The sequence below is a fragment of the Lactuca saligna genome, chromosome 8, assembly GCF_052625555.1.
Source record: "Lactuca saligna cultivar CGN05327 chromosome 8, ASM5262555v1, whole genome shotgun sequence".
Classification (NCBI taxonomy): domain Eukaryota; kingdom Viridiplantae; phylum Streptophyta; class Magnoliopsida; order Asterales; family Asteraceae; genus Lactuca; species Lactuca saligna.
In genome coordinates, this window is record NC_136424.1 from 95,872,305 (window position 1) to 95,892,439 (window position 20,135).

The 20,135-nt window shown below is 36.5% G+C and overlaps 1 protein-coding gene across 1 annotated transcript; it reads left to right on the forward strand.

Moving 5' to 3' along the window:
* Nucleotides 1-3,689: 3,689 nt before the first annotated feature.
* On the forward strand, nucleotides 3,690-9,168 carry SLOMO (F-box family protein). The gene is made up of 17 exons (XM_078967608.1): nucleotides 3,690-4,515; nucleotides 5,085-5,307; nucleotides 5,393-5,525; nucleotides 5,598-5,697; nucleotides 5,782-5,979; nucleotides 6,081-6,351; nucleotides 6,488-6,586; nucleotides 6,669-6,757; nucleotides 6,845-6,944; nucleotides 7,025-7,195; nucleotides 7,288-7,440; nucleotides 7,519-7,679; nucleotides 7,752-7,950; nucleotides 8,040-8,446; nucleotides 8,538-8,601; nucleotides 8,701-8,787; nucleotides 8,869-9,168. Exons 1-17 carry the CDS (start codon nucleotides 4,160-4,162, stop codon nucleotides 8,947-8,949), a joined length of 2,892 nt encoding a protein of 963 aa, XP_078823734.1. The 5' UTR covers nucleotides 3,690-4,159; the 3' UTR covers nucleotides 8,950-9,168.
* Nucleotides 9,169-20,135: the final 10,967 nt, after the last annotated feature.

Genomic DNA, 20,135 nt, shown 5'->3' on the forward strand with positions numbered 1-20,135 from the left:
GTCTAAATACTTTGTATCTATCAGTAACACCAGTCGGAGGTAGGATCCGTTTGGTATATAAAGATATATTGTTTGGAAATCCATTTGAAACACCTCGCTAATCTAGCATTGTCATCATTACTGTAAGTAGATCGGACAGTAAAACGACTGGTATTACTGATAGATCTTATTTATAAGTTCATGCTAACAATTATAAACCTAAACATAAGTTATACTTAAAGCACAATAATCATAACTCAACTAACAGGTTGTCTGACGAAAACCTGAACATTACACGAGCAGAACTTCGAAGCCGATACCTCCATTTCTCGAGGCTCTCTGGCTCTCCAAAGCTCCACTACTAACACCTAAGAACTGTTAGATAAGGTGTCTAAGTCAATAACTATATTTGGTATGTACTTGACCCAATTTAGCATGGTCCATTTGGGTTGCACTTCACCGGAACAAATTGGATTTTTGAGAAGAGGATATGTATAATTTATTAATATATTATAAGTTATAATGTATTAATATGAAATCATATTATTTAATTAATATTGATCAATAATTAACTTGGAATTAGTTTTGTGGTCAAAAGAGACTAATTAAATATATAAAGATTAATTGTGTAAATCATTCATTCTTATAATATAGGCTAGTGATCCATGATTCCTTATGTTGGGCTTAACCCATGTGGTGACCCATGGCTACTCCATGGAGGTTAAAACCCATGGATCATGAGGAATATGGAAAGTCATGCACATTATGGTTTACATGGTGTAACCCTAATGTAACCACACTATATAAGAATCCCTTTGGTTCACGAAAATGGCACTTAGAGTATTTAAAAAGAGTGGTCGATTTTTGTGAGCATTAAAGTCCTTTTCCAAGTTTCCAAGTGTTAGTGGTGATTTGTGATTCCACTTGAGGCATTCACATTATTGGTGCTAGGCTCTTAAAGCTCCAATCAACAAGTTACAACAAAATGTATGTTATCTAACTTGTTTCATTACATATGTATCAGAATTTTGTATGCTAGTTAGGGTAATACATTGGAAAAATGAAAGTTTTCATGTATAACAGAGAAAACATAGATCCAAAGTATTTAGGATTGCATGCACACCTTAGGAGTGTTAGAATGCTCAAAACCCTTCAGTTGTACAAGAGCATATGATTGTTTTCAATTATACTTGATGCTACATGCTTGTAAATGCTTTAAAAGTAGACAATCTGTTGTCTGGATAGTGGACTCGCCTAGTCCACTGGGGGAGTCACCGAGTTACTTCACAAAACTAACCAACTCGCCGAGTTGGTTCATACACTCGACGAGTCGGAGCCCCCGAATGCAATTTTTCGAGTTTTAAGGCTACAATTGGACTGGGATCATTACCATGAATTGTTTTTGAACTTATAAACCTGTTTTTGATGTGACAATGATCATGCTTATCCAATTCAAAATATAATTGTCAGAATTTCATGTTTTGTATTAGTTTATATGATTAGTCTAATTACATGGAATTTTTTTGATTTGAATTATCTTATTCATATGACTTTAATATGGAACTTGAGAATACTTGTTAGTTGAATTGTTGTTATTGATGAACTCCATTACTTGTCCTCAAGTTATGGAATTCCAAAAGTTTTCCCATTTAAATGATTCATTAAAAGTCATAGGTTATAGAAAAATGAAGAGTCTCATTTTAAATTCCAAATGATGTCCTTAACCATAAAGTTTATAACTTTATGGTCTTGCATGGCTGTTATGTGCTCAATACCAAAAACCCTAACTTCTTAACTCATTAAGACATCCTAATTCATGCGTGGAAGGAAACTAACGACCAAGATTATATTTTTATGCTTCTAAACAGTCTAAAATGACTGAAAGGACAACTTATATGAATTAGAATAACCCATACTCATAATACCAAACTCTTGGGACCAAAAAGAACACAAATCCATGGCTAAACAAGATCTAGGTAAAACTTCATCAAGATCAAAGTTTTTTTTTTTTTTTTTTTTTTTTTTTTTTTTACCTTAAAATGGTGTCAAATGATGATATGATTCTGGATCCAAAGTGTTTCCCTATTCTAAGATGATCTCTTCTTCCTTCTTCCTCCTTTAAGAACACCAAAATGCACACTCAAGGTCAAGATTGCTTCACTCAAGAGATTAGGGTTTGAAATGGTCGAAATGGGACCGGAGACTGATGAAAGAAAGGTTAATGGGGGCTATAAAGGTGTTTGAATAATGCACAAAACCTAAATATTAGGGTTTTAGACTCCACCACGTATGCCCAATGTAGGCACTTGTATCCAACGTACTCATACAATTTCCAAAAATTACAAGAATGCCATTAAAGACCAATTTGCAAACAATTTTCATATCAAGGGCATAAAGCAAGATGTTTACAATGGGATGTGTTCCTTGACCAGGAGCCTGGAACCTGCTATAACAAAAATATCCAAGAGAACAGAAATAAGATATTTGTATAGATAAATAAATTATGAATTTGTTCCAGAAAATTATGATTATGTAAAATTAAGTAAATCTAACTCTCTGGTGACATTAAAATCATCAAAAATGTTGTGAGTACCACCATTTATGTAAAAATTTAGCAAAGAATAAATATATATGAGTTGATCGCTTGTATATTAGTGATTTCTATTATGGATTTGGTATGTGTTTTCTTTTAGCTCTTAGGCTTACTTTAAAATGACATCATCCATGCTTATGTTTTTATAGGACAATTGTATTTGGTGTTTTTACTTTGGACTTCAGAAATCATGGAAACTTTTCCTACTATATACAGAGATACAAGAATGTTGATGAGATATATTTGTCTCTTATTTCTCAAATTTTAGTTCAAGGAAAATAAACTCCACTAATAAATGAATTATATACAGGAATACTAGACATAATCAAATTAGGGTTCAACATGATGCTTTCTATTTAAGTTCTCTTGATTTTAATAGATGCCAACTATCATTTTATGTGTTTAGCTCACACTGAATTGCAACACTCTTTAAATGTTCCAACACCACAACCAAATGTTAATGGTTCCGATCATTGGAACGCAAATTTTATATCCATATTTGGTGAGTTTATTGCACGGGATTTTCAACGTTATGATTGTAAAGTGGTCATTCTGATTGCTTGTGGTGGCGGTGATTGATGTCATATATATTTTAAAACTTATTGCAAACTTTTTTATTAGTTTTTATTTCTTATAAAATAATATATATTAATTAATGCCGTAGCCAATTACAAAGACTACGTTAAAACAAAAACAAAAAGGTTTAATAGTTTAAATGGCATGAGTAATAGTTTCATTAAACCTTTCATTTATTTTTCAATATTAATAGTAAACAAGTTAGAAAAATTCTAATAGGACAATAATATATATATATATATATATATATATATATATATATATATATATATATACTATAATATTTAAATATGTTTTATTAAAACTTAAAAAGTTAGTATTAAAATTAATATTAAAAATAATTTATCAGGAAACATAAATACAATTAATAAAATTTATGATTTTTTAAATGGATATTTGTTCTAAACCACATAGAAATAACACCCACAAAATATAAACATAATATAGATGAATATTTTAATTGTGACCGAGGATAAGATGGATATTTTGGACAAGTTCTTTTCATTTCATTTCTATATATAAATGTAAGTAAATAAATATTCGGGAGTATTCGCTTTTGGATTCCATCAGTCTTCTCAGCGACATACCCGAAAGCCCGAAATCAACGTAGAAAGTAACGAAGTTCTCACTTTCTCTCTCGCACAGAGAAAGCGAGGGGGATTCAACCTTTTCATTTCTATTTCTGGCCGCCGATCGACCGTCAACGACGAGGAGCAACTACCGGAGGAAGATCCGATCTGATCTGATCCGATCTGATCTCACCTGGAAATTTCTCCCCTTTCACATATGTTTGAATACATTTCTCCATTTATGTTGCAAATTCAATTCTCCCGATGGAATGAGTGAAGCGTGTCAAAAAAATTGATTTTGGTTTGTGCAATGCGATTTCTATGCGTCTTTTAGGTTTAGGTCAATTCTGCAAGAAATTTCGATTATCCTAGAAAAACGTGTAATACCTCAACCTAGGGTTTATAAATTCAAGCTGCAAATTTGGGGTTTCTTCGGTTGTGCATGAAGATTTGGTGTTGTTTATGCTTCGGCGAAGAAGAAGAAGAAGAATATAAGAAGCGAGAGACGATGGGGGAAAGGAAGGGCATTTTGGGAAATATTGATTTTGATGAGGGTAAGTCTGAAGAAATAGGACACGAAGAGGAATTAGGGTCTGGTAAACCAAGGGATGAAGATGACGGAGGAAAGTTTCGATTGCAGCCTGGGGAAGGCACTTCTAGAGGTAGTAACGTGGATGTCAATTTAAATTTGAGCTTGGGAGGAGACCCTTCGTCTTCATCAGCTGCTGCAGTGCTTGAAAGAGATGGTCTTGATCGTGATAGTCACAGTAAACGTCCCAAAGTTCATTCTCTTGCACTGTGAGACCATCTTTCTTTTTCTTCATTAAGAAATATTTGTTTTTAGCTGCTCAATTAACTACTCAATCACCATTTGGTACTGGTAGTAGGTTTTCTGATTCTTCTAGTACATCTCGTGACTGTCTTTTGCTTTAGTGGGATGAAGATAAGTCATATGCGTAAATGCCTTTTTCAGATATTTACTTCAGTTAGTGGATGAAGCACTGAAAATATATGAAAGAATAAACAAAATGCCATTTCTGATGGTCAAGTCAAGATCTTTTTTGTCAATTGAAAAGCTTATTCTTCTATCCCACTGCAGGGTTTGGTTTTGGCTGGTTTGAGTGGCAATTATTTTTTCAAATTTGCAAGCTTAATTTGACAAATTTCCAAACCAAGCAGAACAAATTGGTTTTGTTCTGTCAATTCAGCGTTTTAGGTCTATTTGAGTTTTCTTTTTACAATTTTCACGAAAAGAAAATCACATTCGAAAAATACACATTTAACCTTACCACACATGTAAACCTTAGGGACTCGATGATATTTAATAACCATGGGTTTTTTTTTTTTTTTTTTTTTTTTTTCTTCAGGGATTGTGACAGCTTTCTTCTATCTATGCCTTTTCAAGAAAACATGACTGATGAATATGAGAGAATGCATAATAGCTTAGGTAACTACCTTTGTTCAGCATCTGAAGACGAAGGAAGTCCTTTAATGTCTAATATTTGGAGAATGGAGGAAGATGAAAATGTACAACAGGAGATGGATGATCGAGAAATTCGAATGGATCTTACTGATGACCTATTGCATATGGTATTTATTCTTCTTTCTTCACCTCTACTTTTTGTTTTGTTTTTCTTTCTACTATTTTTTGATGGCTGTTGTCCTGGCTTGTTAGGTCTTTTCTTTCTTGGGCCACATTGATCTTTGTAGAGCAGCTGAGGTCTGTAGGCAGTGGCGCATGGCTAGTGCACATGAAGATTTCTGGAGAATCTTAAACTTTGAAAACCGAAATATATCTCCACTACAATGTAAGATGACCTTTTTCTATAATTTCCCCACACCCAAATTCCTACTAAAGTTTGGTTCTTGACTTCTTTCAGTTGAAGATATGTGTCATCGATATCCAAATGCTACTCAAGTTAACATTAACGGGTCTCCTGCTATACATACACTTGTCATGCAAGCAATTTCGTCCTTAAGGTGATGATTTTTTATTGCTTAAGAACATATCTAATACCTTCATGAACTGTAACATTAACGGGTTATGTGTTTAACTGTTTTCAGGAATCTTGAGTTCTTAACTTTGGGAAAAGGACAATTAGGGGAGACATTTTTTCAAGCTTTAACAGATTGCACTATGCTAAAGAGTTTGACTGTGACTGATGCTATTCTTGGAAATGGCATTCAGGAGATACCCATATATCACGACACTTTGCGACACATTCAAATTGTGAAATGTCGTGTGGTCCGTATTTCTGTCAGGTAATATTATAATATACTCTTATAGCTTGTATTAATAAGTATTTTATATGTCTGCATGATATAATTTTGCTAAGAAAATGTTAAAAATGTCTCGTTTACAGGTGTCCCCAACTTTTGACATTGTCATTGAAGAGAAGCAGCATGGCACATGCTGTACTAAACTGTCCTCTTCTTAATGATCTTGACATAGCATCTTGTCATAAGCTTTTAGATGCTGCAATTCGATCAGCAGTAACATCATGTCCTCTTGTGGAATCCTTGGACATGTCAAACTGTTCTTGTGTTAGTGATGAGACACTTCGTGAGATTTCATTAACTTGTACCAATCTCCATATTCTAAATGCCTCATACTGCCCAAACATCTCCCTTGAGGTAATAATATCTGTTGATTATTGGTGTCATTCCATCAGTTTGTTAACAAAGTTGGAATCTTTATTCCAGTTTCATGAATTCAAATCATATATAATCATGGGTTTTCCTAATATGCCCTTTCTTGGTTTTCTTGAAGTCTGTAAGGTTGCCAATGCTGACTGTTCTCAAGCTTCATAGCTGTGAAGGCATAACTTCTGCTTCTATGGCTGCTATTTCTCATAGTTATATGTTAGAGGTAATCACCTGTTCTTTTCTTGTTTATTTTCTCATAATTTTTACAACTTCATTGAATCCTTTCATTTAATGTATCCCCACAGGTTTTGGAGCTTGATAATTGCAGTTTATTGACATCAGTCTTCTTGGATCTTCCTCGTTTGCAAAATATCAGACTTGTACATTGTCGCAAGTATAATTCTCCATTCCAAACTATAATCCCTCGTTAAAAAAAAATCTCTTTTTGAATCATCTAGCTGATTGCTATTTTTGTGTGCAGATTTGTAGACTTGCGTTTAAGAAGTGCTGTATTATCATCCATTAAAGTCTCGAATTGCCCTTCACTGCAGCGAATCAACATCGTATCAAACTCACTACAAGTATGATTTAGTCTTTCGGATTTCCAGTTTTTTTATATAATGTTATTGTAATTGCTTTAATTTTTGTTATTTGTATGCAGAAACTAGTCTTACAAAAACAAGAAAGCTTGACTTCCTTAGAGCTGCAATGTCAACGTCTTCAAGAAGTTGACCTCACAGACTGTGAGTCTTTGACCAATTCAATCTGTGAAGTTTTTAGCGATGGCAGTGGATGCCCCATGCTCAAATCCTTAATCCTTGATAACTGCGAGGTTCATATTTTATAAACATACAAGGTCTTTTACTTTTTTTTTTTTTTTTAAAAACCATTTTGAGATTTTCAAATGTTTAAAATTTGTTTCAGAGCTTGACAGATGTGGAATTCTGTAGCAATTCTTTAACAAGTCTTTCACTTGCTGGATGTCGTGCCATTACTTCACTTGAGCTAACTTGTCCTTATCTAGAACAAGTCTCTTTAGATGGATGTGATCATCTTGAAAGAGCCACCTTCAGTCCAGTAAGTAAACCAATAACATTTCTTATCTCTGTTAAATTTTATAATTTCTAATTTCTTGTTTTTTTTTAAATCTTTTAGGTTGGCCTTCGGTCTCTCAATCTGGGAATATGTCCAAAACTAAACTCCCTGAAAATCGAAGCACCAATAATGGTGTTGCTTGAACTCAAAGGATGCGGTGTCTTATCAGAAGCTTTAATAAACTGCCCTTTATTAACTTCTCTCGATGCCTCCTTTTGCAGGTTATTTAAATACTTTACTTTATTCTTCACCTTATTAATTAAACATACTAATTTTTATTTTTTTAAATTCAGCCAACTGAAAGACGACTGTTTATCTGCAACCGCTGCTTCATGTCCTCTCATCGACTCACTAATCTTAATGTCATGTCCATCCGTGGGTCCCGATGGCCTCCTATCTCTCCGTTGGCTTCCAAATTTGACCTCACTCGATCTCTCCTACACCTTTTTAACAAACTTGCAGCCTGTATTCGATTCATGTCTACAGTTAAAGGTGAGTTTTAAAACTTTTATATACCTTTTACATTTCTGTTGTGTTTTTACTTTTTATGATGATATGTAATTTAAGTTGTTGTGTAAAAGGTTTTGAAGCTGCAAGCGTGCAAGTATCTGACAGACACGTCACTGGAGCCGCTTTACAAAGATGGGGCCCTTCCTACTTTGCGAGAACTGGACTTGTCATATGGAAGCTTGTGTCAGGCTTCCATTGAAGAGCTTCTTGCTTGTTGTACTCATTTGACTCATGTCAGTTTAAACGGGTGTGTCAATATGCATGACTTGAATTGGAGTTTTAGTTCTTCTCAAGATGAACAACAGCAGCCTGAACGTTTGCTACAAAATCTTAACTGTGTTGGGTGTCCAAATGTTAAGAAAGTCTTAATCCCTTCAGTGGCACGTTTTACTCATTTGTCATCTTTGAACATTTCACTTTCTGCAAACTTGAAGGAAGTTGATGTCGCGTGTTTTAATCTATGCTTCCTCAATTTAAGGTATGACTTTCTACTTTGTCTTGTTAATAATTTTATTATTATATTAAAATGCTCATAACTTAAAATAAATTTATATTTATTGCCACCTCAGCAATTGCAGCTCGTTGGAAATCTTGAAGCTCGACTGTCCGAGGTTAACTAGCCTCTTTCTCCAGGTATCAATCAAATGTTAATATTTCTATTTAGATTTCTGATTATTTATTTATTATTATTATTTTTAAAATTTAACCTTTAATTTTTTCTCTTTCAATCAGTCTTGCAATATTAGTGAGGAAGCGGTTGAATCTGCTATATCACACTGTAACATGCTGGAGACTCTGGATGTCCGCTTTTGTCAAAAGGTGAATTATATTTTTTATTTTTATACGTAAGTTTAATATATTTAAAATTATGGTATTGAATTGTTTAATCTTTTTTAACAGATAAGTCCATCGAGTATGGGAAGATTGCGGGCAGCCTGCCAGAGCTTGAAGCGCATATTCAGCAGCCTTGTGCCAATTTGAGCAGATTACAAGATGTTTGGAACTCTGGATTCTGGAAGAATTATCTCTATACATTCTAAGTGTTAAATTATGGATGTTGCAAGTGTTATGGTGTTGTTTGTTTCAAGTATGTTTTTTTTCTTTTTAATTTATTAAAAGCATATAAAAGCTTTGATGTGATGGTTGCCTAGAGTGTTGTAATAAACGGTCTCCGTGTTTTAATCATTTTAAGTTTTGTCATGTCTGAATGCTTATAAAGTTATAATCCATGTTGGGCCTAAAAGATCTATCAAAACCATATTTTAATCTAAGTAGTATTTTCTGAAAAATCTTACGTGAAATGCAATGATTGGAATAGATAGAAGCACGGTATGAATAAATGCGCGGATACAATTGGTGTTAAATGGGAGTAAAATAATTTGTAGGGGACCAAAAATAATTTCTATACGTTTTTTCTTACTTTAAATGCGTAAAATTAATATTATATTATATTCGGGGGAGGCCTATGAATTTGTCGATTTGTCGATTCATTAGAATTATAGGCCATGAGAATATTTTGAGGCTTTAGAATATAAGTTTAATCGCCTTTAATTAGATAAAAAAAAAACATTGAAACATATTTGTATTCATTTACATATGGAAGGAGACAGTTTCAATCCACACAATATGTGGACAAAACTTCCTAAAACATCTAATTGACAAGACGTATCGTCTAAATATCTAATTATTGCTGCCAAAGTTATGTTAAAATTTCGTTATGTTGGTATAAAATATTGATATGTATTTTTTTTTCATCATCAAATTTGAGGACTGAAGTTTTTATCCGGCTTGAAGGAGTGGGGTGAGACGGACTGTGGCATGGCTGATGTGGATGTGGCGTGATCCGAGCTCGGCATTTCGTCCATTAATTCTTTCAACCTGTTTCTCTTCTCTATTATCAAGACACCCACTCTTTCTCTTCTTCCTCTCCCATGTTAAGTTTATGTGGAGCTGAGGTGGAAGATTTTGCCGTGTCATAATTTTCTCCACCCTTATGACCATGCAACTAGTTCTATTAAGTTGATTTTTATTTTTATTTTTAAATTGACACTTTTCTCATGCAAAATGCTAAAATGTCACTATTTTAAAACAAAATAGAAAACCTGAATACTTTTCTTCACAACATGACGTGTTTAAATATGTTTTTAACACATACAAATTATATATATATAGGGTTAAGTTATTTTGTTTTTAATAATTACTATGTGCCAGAATGTACAGATCTGGACCACCGGATAGAATAGAATCAAAGATCATTATCTGAGGGTCTATGATATTACAATAGGGTAGCATGTACCATATAATTACACAAATTTCAGCATAAGGACATTTTAGTCAATTAAGATAAATTTAAAAAATGAAAAATCGAGATGTATGGGATAATTAATGATTTTAATTTAAAAAATCTGATTTTTTTTTTTTTTCAAATTAATTCAATTTCAAACATAATTTGTAAGCATATACCGATTTTATTCTATCAGAATTTCATTTTGTTAGAATGATATTCTGTAATTCTGTCAGAATGGTATACAACTAAGAACATAATATTATAAGCACATATTATTAAGATCAATAATTTTTAATTAATACAAATATTATATAAGACCAAGTTTAACTTTTTATCATTCCATCATGTTTCAGTTTTGTTTAGAAAATAATATAGTATTGAAATTTGTTGTGAGATTGTCCACATTTATCATATGTTATCCAATGCTAATAATTTTAAATGGTGTATAGGTATTGGATTGATTTATTTAATATCTAATTGTTTAATATCCATCATGTAATACAAGAACGAATAAAATAATAGGTATCACATTCTCATCTATTTTGATGTGAGATGCAATCCTTAGATAATACTATAATGGAGAACTTTTGCAATTTGATAGTATTGTTTAATTCATACAAATAAATAAACAAAAACTCTGTATAAAAGTTATACGATGTACGTCTTTTAAATAACCAAAATAATGTAAAGCTGAATCTGGTAAATGTCCAAGTAAAATTTGGTTTATACTGAATTTTTTACGTAATCAATTTAGTACGGTCAATGATATCCAAATATTCACAAGTGATTTTGTTGAATAAGACATTGACTCTTTGATATGTTTTTTTACTAATCTAATGAAAGACTAAGTCGGATTCAATTATAAACTATCAAATAAAGGTTTATTAAATTAATCACCTAAGTTAAAGAGAAAATTATTTTGATAGTATTAAATTAATAAGACAAATATGATTCTCTATCTTAAATACGGCCATTCAATTGGTAAGTAATGGGGAAGAATAACATACACGCCAGGCACGTGATTGGTGGGTCCCTCTGTTTCTCTATTCTTTTCTTCTACAACAATTCATAAAACATAAATATTATTTTTTTATCTTTTATAGGCAGTATTACATCGGTTATCATCTGTTATCTTGACTATTTTTATAGTTTTATGACGTTGCCTTCATCGCCATTTGATATTGATACAGATGTTATTAATAATTGAAAAGAAGAACAATTTACTTGTCTATCTCTATTTATATGTTCTTATAATTGTTTTTTTTAAATAATTATTTTGTTTGTTTTAAGTGGATTGTACATTTAAAATGGTAACCAACTCAAATTGTTTGTATGTTTAGCTCGTCTCTCAGGTTGAAATGTTAAAACATTTTTCAATTTTACAGTTGTTTGCTTAGATTTTAAATGTTGTTACCTATTTGATCTAAATATTAAATTTTATTAGGCCTTTTGGTATACCGGCAACGAAGGGGTTTTTGATCTACGTGGTCACGAGCGTTGTTTGTGTACACCATCCCGGACCTTCGTGGTCGTGGTGGGGATGCGAAGGATCACGGAGTTGCCTCTCTCAGTCGGCCCTCTTCTTCTTCCTCTCTTTCCGTTCGTGCTCGTCATTGGTACACCATCACCAGTTCGTGCTTCGTTTTGGTCTTCGTGGTTGCGTTGCTCGTGACAAGCATGCAGATGAACTTATGAATTCATCATAAATTTAGTTTAGTTTACATATTATTTTTTCTTTGCAACCTTTTAAAACTATTTTTAGAACTTTTCTTTGATTGTTTTCCTAAGTTCTTTTAGAGGTTCTTTTAAACTCTTTTACAATATTTTAAAAGCTTTTTATTGAAAAATTTACTGATTTTCATAATTGTTTGCACACAAGTTATAAATTGGTTTTTCATTTTATTAATATAACATTTAAAACTTGAATGATAATTTTTTTAATTTTTGTAAAATAAAAAGACAATTTTAATACAACTTTTAAACAAAAGTATACTGTAAATGTTTTAATAAAATTATAACTTTTGCATATGTTTTGACTAAAACTTTATACGTTCTTTTATAAACTTTTAATGCACCCTTTTTAAACTTGTTTTACTTTTTGTAAAAAATATACATTTGCATACAACTTATCTTCAATGAAAATAATTTTAAATGCTACAAAATTTGTATATATATATATATATATATATATATATATATATATATATATATATATATATATATATATATATATATATATATATATAATCTATGAAACATTTTAAAAACATTATAAAAACTAGAAAGGATTTTATGCAAATTATAATAAAAAAAGTTATATGCTAATGTAAAAAAAAACAATAATAATTTAATTTAAAACATTTACAGATGCTTGATTTAAAAATAAATTAATGGTGAACCCTCACTATCCCGGGTCGGTTTAACAAGAAAATATCGATCTGCATCCTCCAACCTTAACGGCGAGAAAGTAAATCCTGATATGCAAGTAAAACCCATGGGTCAAAAACAACACACTGACACGTAAGGATCTCTAGGGAGACATATCATGAGAAAAGTGCAAATGTACAAATGCTTATAATAAACTAATACAAAGTGATACAATCCAAATAACTATCTTTACTCGGATTATGCAAGAATCCGGGTAACAGCCTGAATTGTACACTTCTAAATGTCTTTAAAAGCCAAACATCATCTAAAAGGAAAGGTAGAAAAACTTTCACACCTTAAACAATTTTGAAATACTCCTAACTGACATTTAACTTAGGCATCAGAGGGCAATACCGAGATTCATCCCTCGATATCGTTTTCTAACCTAGCATCTGTCTATCTTTTACAACTCACCTTCTTGTTCATGCATTAGAAGAGGATACATCCAATGTGCTATCAGGCATCCGAGAGGTTGTATAACAACATTAGCGTTATCTGTTTTATCATACTGAGTAATGCATTCACGGAAGCAACAAGTAACCCTCACGAACAACGAGAAACATAATAGAATGACCAACATCACTAAGACCATTAAAAAAATCGCCTATCGGAAACCACAATTCAACATTGCTGCCAGCAACAATGCGATTAGAACGGATACTAGACGCAAGGAATCGTAAACCCTTGTAGAGGAACAATCGGACAAAAAAAACAAAATGAAAAACAGAAAACATATCAGAACATGCATTGAAGAAAATGATAGAGCAACCTTGGACAAGTTATTCACCAAACAACAAAATCGTAAATGGCCGATAACGGGAGGTGAACCATTCCTAGTATATCGACACATTCATGTTGTATGTATTCACTGAGTATATTGTGACAATGGCAACTCAAAAGAAATAATGTACAAACGTTGTTTTTTCCAAACTATTAAAAGGAAATGAACAATGAGAGAAAAGAACACGAGTCACACTTACCAAGCTTCGTAGGAGACTCGGTGTGGCCCCTAGGAGTAATATCGTTACCATTAACATTACAAGGCCATGAAACATACGCCAAAAATACGCAATTGATAGATTTTACAATCATACAATCTTCATCACCATATAACATAATTTTTGGAAGAAGCGCTATAAGAAATTTAAAGTAATCGCTTCTACGATACATGGCCTAATGAGGTTTAGAACCTCGAGATGATACAAAACTATTTATAGTGAACCATTGGTAATACCAACATTAACGCTAATTGTAGAAAAAAGAGACCTAACAATGGAAAAATAGCAAGCTACCATAATAAACACATACACGGATCAAGAGTCTGCATAGGTGTTACACTACTAACTTTACAACGATAGATTCAGTGTAATGTCCCAAATTTCAAACCAAAATTTTCATTCTCAAAACAAATGAAACTATATCATTAAATCTTAAAAGTAATATTAAGTTATTTGATAACATAAATCAGAGTAATAAATTCATAAGTGCGGAACATCTCAAAGCATAAAAGCAGATGCGATACAATCACATCATGCTCTTTCTTGTAGTGCCAAAAAGACATGCAACATTTAAACTTAAAACTGTAATCATAAAGCTTAGTGAGTTTCGAAAGATACAACACATCATAACGGGCCTTGCCCAACAAGCAACCAAATCACAGGTCCTGACCAAAACATAACAACAAGTCCCCCCCCCCCCCCCCAAACAAAAAAAAAACAAAAACCCTAATAACGGGCCCCGCCCAACATACAGGTAACATACATGCAAGGGTCACAAAGACAACAAACATCTAAGATCCTACAAAGCATAGAGAAAAGATTCATCTAATCAAAGAGTTGAATTCCACTACCCGAAGTTCAATAAATCAACTACACAAACCGCCTAACAAAACAAAGACTAAACCGTAGTCTACAACTCACAAACACATCAATTTAACCAAAATTCAAATTGGTCAAAAAAGAAATCAAAAGAAAAAGTCAATGGCCAAAAAGTCAACCTGCGGTCAACAAGGCGAGTCACAACATGGTAAATGGATGATCATGATGTGGCATGGACCAATTGAAGACCTTAAGGCGTTAAAGATAAGGTTTTTGAAGAAAATTTTATGCCACAACATGGTAAAAGGATGACCACTACATAGCATGTCATGTTGAAACATCCCAAAAATCATGACAAAAAATTTCATTTTTAAATCATTAAATAAACCATAATTACTAAAAATCATTTATCAAAACATGAACCGTAATATGTCAAAATATCAAAAACAGTATATCCATATCAAACACATTTCAAATATATCAGAGTATTAATTCCAGGTTGATATCATGGTGTGTGCACTGCTATCATCCCGAGCTCTTCCCCTTGATACTGGAAGTATCTGAAACCAAAACTGAAAATTGTAAGCACAAATCTTAGTGATTCTCCCCAAACTACCACATATCATACACATAATCACATAATAACATATCATGGGCCCCGCTCGGCATCGAACAGAATCCTGCATCGGGCCTCGCTCGGCATCGGACAGAGTCTGGCATCAGGCCCTGCCCGGCATCGAGCAAAGCTCGGTATACATATAAACATATCAACAAATACACATAAATATATATACATTCCTTGGGCCCCACCCGACAGCAGACCGAAATAAGGAAGCATACAGACATTCCTCGGGCATTGCTCGACATCATACCGTAATCAGATGTAACACCGTAAGAATTTGAACAATTTTTCACTTTTGTAACCCATAAAATATCATTTGTAATCATAAATAAAACATTGTATAACCATTGTATCAGTACAAAACCCAATATCAATATATATATATATATATATATATATATATATATATATATATATATATATATATATGTATATATATAAACTCCGGTGTGCGTGTGTACGAATCATGCTGGTGCCTTCCCGCGATCATCACTGGTACCTGAAACACATAACACATAACACGGTAAGCATAAATGCTTAGTGAGTTCCCCAAAATACCACTCTAACACATAATAGCCACTCGAGGCTGTAACTCTGTTGACCCTCAGGTCTATGTGTCTCAGTGGGGCCCTCCAAGCCCAACTCTCTATGGGCCCTCTGGCCCTAACTCTGTGGACCCGTCCTAACTCTGTAACTCTGAATCATACATAACACATATCACAATAATCATAGCACATAAATAACATGCAATTACACTGGCATATAACTCTAAAATACTCTATCACATAACTCTGTTACCACACTAGGTAAAGTATAGTGAGAAAACTCACCGCAGGCGTCTCGGTAAATCTCTGACTCTGTAGAAATATTGCCTAGTCTCCGCCTATTCACATAAAGTAAATACTCTTATAAATATAACTATCGAAACTAGACTCGTCCTGCCATTGGCACCCTCAGGAGGGTAAAAGGCTATTTTACCCCCCTCTCGACACAAGTACTCCATTGACCAAACCCTAAAAGTCAATGGTCACACTTTGACTCTACTCGCCCAGTGCACCCTGGTGACTCGGCGAGTTCACACATGTTCTCTAACACTTTGTCCCGCTTGGCACGCCGAGTCCCTCCCTATGCTTGACAAGTCATACTAGGCATGAACCGCGGGGCCACCACAACTCAACTCGCCGAGTCTCAAGAACAACTCGGCGAGTACCGCCTTGAACTCCAGTCCTCTAACTCCCTTCTGACTCACTGAGTCATCCCCCAACTCGGCAAGTCTACTCATTGAGCAATTTACGTGAAACCCTAACCCTACTCGCCGAGTCTCAGGAACAACTCGGTGAGTTCATGCAATGCACAAACTCTACTAGCCTCCTGAGGTCAGATCTGTTTCCCTAAATCAAAGATCTGGCCTTCCCAAGCATGAATGTCACGTAAAGTTTGAAACTTGATGCTTGTATAACAACAACAAGGCATTAAAAGGAGATTTAGTCCCAAAAAATGGCAACCTAAGTCCAATAACCCCAAACGGATTCATAAAGCTGCAAGGGTTAAGGTCTCTGGACCTCTTTGAGTCCAGATCCGAGGCACAAACTCGAAGAGGGACCATTTATTCCACATAATCACTCTCCAAAGGGGTTAGAAAACCCTAACTCTAATGATCAACACTAAAACTGAAGGAGGTTCGAACTATTACCTCAAAATGAAGTCTCTGAACTCTGGAACTGCTAGAATCGCACCTCTTCTTTGCTCTTGTTCACCTCCTTCTTGCTAAACCAAAGGTACAAGGATCAAAAGTGACTTCTTCTTCCTCGCAACGATTTGGCTCACTTAGGGTTCTCTCAAGGGATTGGTAGCCGCAATGAGAGGCTATAAGTGCCTTTAAATAGGCTCCAAACCCGGGGGATTAGGGTTTCATTAAACAGCGTGGACTCGCCGAGTCCGGACGTGAACCCGGATGAACATCTGCGACCCTACTCAGCGAGTCTTGGCTCCAACTCGCCAAGTTCCTTCACAAACTCCAAAATATTTAAATAAAATAATATACCTGGAAATCCGGCTGTTACAATTCTCCCCCACTTGAATCGGAATTCGCCCTCGAAGTCTCACTCTGGAAATAACTCCGGATGCTGCTCACGCATCTCACACTCCGGCTCCCAAGTCAGCTTGGACCCCTTCCGATGTTGCCACTGAACCAAAACCAGAGGAACTTCCTTGTTCCTCAAAACCTTGATCTTTCGATCCCTGATCGCCACCGGTCTCTCAACATAATTCAGGCTCGCATCCACCTGAATGTCCTCCATTGGCACCACTGCCGACTCATATGTTATACACTTTCGCAACTGCGATACGTGGAAAGTGTCATGGATCTGCCCTAACCTGAATGTCCTCCATTGGTCCTTTTCGAGTGATCCGACCCTGAAACGTCATATGTCCCCGACCATCAGTGATGAACTCTGATACTTGCCTGACAACCCGTTCTCTCTTCGGGTTTTCTGGCCTAACGGCCTCGGTCTGAGCTCCTCGAATGGTGTCAAACACCGAAGTCATCACCGTCAACCTCATACAAATGTCACGCATCGGAACACTCTTCGCCCTACGACTCAAGGCATCGACCACTACGTTGGCTTTTCCCGGGTGGTACAGGATCTCGCAATCATAATCCTTTACCACATCCAGCCATCTCCTATGTCACATATTCAGGTTGGGCTGATCCATCAAGTACTTCAGGCTCTTGTGATCCGTGTATATGGTACACCGGACCCCATATAGATAGTGGCGCTAGATCTTGAGGGCGAACACTACTGCTCCCAACTCTAAATCATGAGTAGGATACCTCGCCTCATGAGGCTTCAGCTGCCTCGATGCATACGCTATCACATGGCTTCTCTGCATAAGTACTGCTCCCAACCCTGATATTGATGTGTCGCAATATACCACAAAATCCTCCATTCCCTCCGGAAGGGCTAACACCGGGGCTTTACATAATCTCTGGTGAAGTGTCTCGAAGGAGGCCTGCTGCTCTGGACCCTAAGCAAAAACTACTCCCTTCCGGGTCAACTTAGTGAGTGGCACGACCATCTTGGAGAAATCCCTGATGAATCTCCGATAATATCCTCATCTTGCACCCTTACCTGATGATATCCAGACCTCAAGTTGATCTTGGAAAACCAAGATGCTCCCTGCAACTGATCGAACAAATTGTCAATCCTCGGCAACGGGTATCGGTTCTTGACCGTCAATTTGTTCAACTCCCGGTAGTCAATGCACATCCGGTGTGAACCATCCTTTTTCTTGACAAAAAGGATAGGAGCTCCCCACGGTGAACTACTCGGCCGAATAAACCCCTTTCCCAGCAGCTCCTGCAGCTGCGAGGATAACTCCTGCATCTCTGGAGGCGCAAGGCGATAGGGCGCGGCCCCCGGAACCAAATCGATACTGAACTCCACCTGCCTCACAGGAGGTACGCCCGAAAACTCCTCCGGAAATACATCCGGGAACTCACGCACTATCGGAACCTCTCCCACAGACCTCGGTTTTTCCGTCTCAGCTCTCACGTCGATAACATATGCTAAGAATCCCTTACATCCCTACTGAAGACTCTGCCTCGCCCTGGCGGCTGAGCAAAACGTTGAACTGGAACGTGTTCCTTCGCCGTACACCGTAAGAACTCCCCCACTTGGGTCTTGCATGGTCACCAGATGTCGCTCGCAGTCGATGATTGCTCCAAACCTGCTCAACCAGTCCATGCCCACGATGACACAGATATCCCCGATCGCAATAGGGACCAAATTTATCGGAAACTCAACCCCGAAAATCTTGAGTACACAACCACGAATCACCTTGTTGGCATACACCACTCTCTCATCCGATATAGAAACTCTCAGAGGTTGACTCATCGCCTCTCGACCAATACTGATGTATGTGCTAAAGGCCAACGATACAAAAGTTCGACTCGCACCCGAGTCAAATAACACTAGAGCAGGTACATAATTCACAAGGAAGGTACCGGCCACGACATCGGGCACTGCGTGGACCTCCTCCGCAGTCAACTGGAAGGCTCTCCCGCATGCCTTCGGTGCCACAACCTCCGCAGGCTGAGCATTCGCAGCTCTCATCGCAGCAGGGGCTGACCCCGGAAATGCTCCCTGCGCTGACCCCCGCAACTGTGGACACTCTGCCTTCCGGTGTCCAGTCTGGTTGCAATGAAAACAGACTGAAAACCCTTGGGGCAATCCTTGGCCATTTTCCCCTCCTTGCCACACTTGTAGCAAGACCCTGCTCTGCATATCCCCTCGTGGCTCTTGCCGCACTTGCCACAAGTGCGGCCCTTCTGGTTCCCAGATCTCGAATCAGCGGGTTTGAACCGCTTGGCTGCCGGCTAAGATTGAGCCGGCCGCTGATCCTTTCCCTGAGACTCAGCCTCCTCCCTGGCTTGGGTCTCCAACTCTATCTCCCTCTTCCGGGCATTTTCCTGTAGCTCGAAAAATGTGCGGTACGTTGAGTTTGCCACGAACTCACGTATATCCCTCCTCAGAATGCTCAAATATTGGCTCATGCGTGCCTACTCGGAGGACACGTGCTCTGGGCAGAACATCGCCCACTCATGAAACATCCTCGTAATCACCGTAACAGACTCAGTACCTTGTTTGAGCGTCAGAAACTCCTGGGCCAAACGCTCCGTCTCCACCTGCGGAACGTACTCATCTCGAAACATGGCGGTGAACCTCTCCCAGGTCACCGCAACAAGCTCAGTAGGCGTAAAGTGCGCAGTCACAAACTTCCACCAGTCCTTCGCTCCCAAGCGAAGCTGGTTCAGCGCGAACCGGATTCTCAAATGCTCTGGAGATGAGCAAGTAAAGAAACACCCCTCTATGTCTGAAATCCATCTCATCGCCGCGACCGGGTCCTGGGTTCCGTCAAACTCCGGTGATTTTGTGTTGCTGAACTCTCGGAACAGCAACGCATCACCACCCTGCGCCCTAGTCACAACTATAGCTGCAGTGGCAGCAACAAC

Bases quoted from the DNA above. Each gene is read 5' to 3' on its own strand.
- SLOMO (XM_078967608.1), top strand. From the start codon at position 4,160: ATGAAGATTTGGTGTTGTTTATGCTTCGGCGAAGAAGAAGAAGAAGAA. The intron at 5,308-5,392 runs GTATTTATTCTT...CTGGCTTGTTAG, and splicing joins CTGATGACCTATTGCATATG to GTCTTTTCTTTCTTGGGCCA. The intron at 7,951-8,039 runs GTGAGTTTTAAA...GTTGTGTAAAAG, and splicing joins ATTCATGTCTACAGTTAAAG to GTTTTGAAGCTGCAAGCGTG.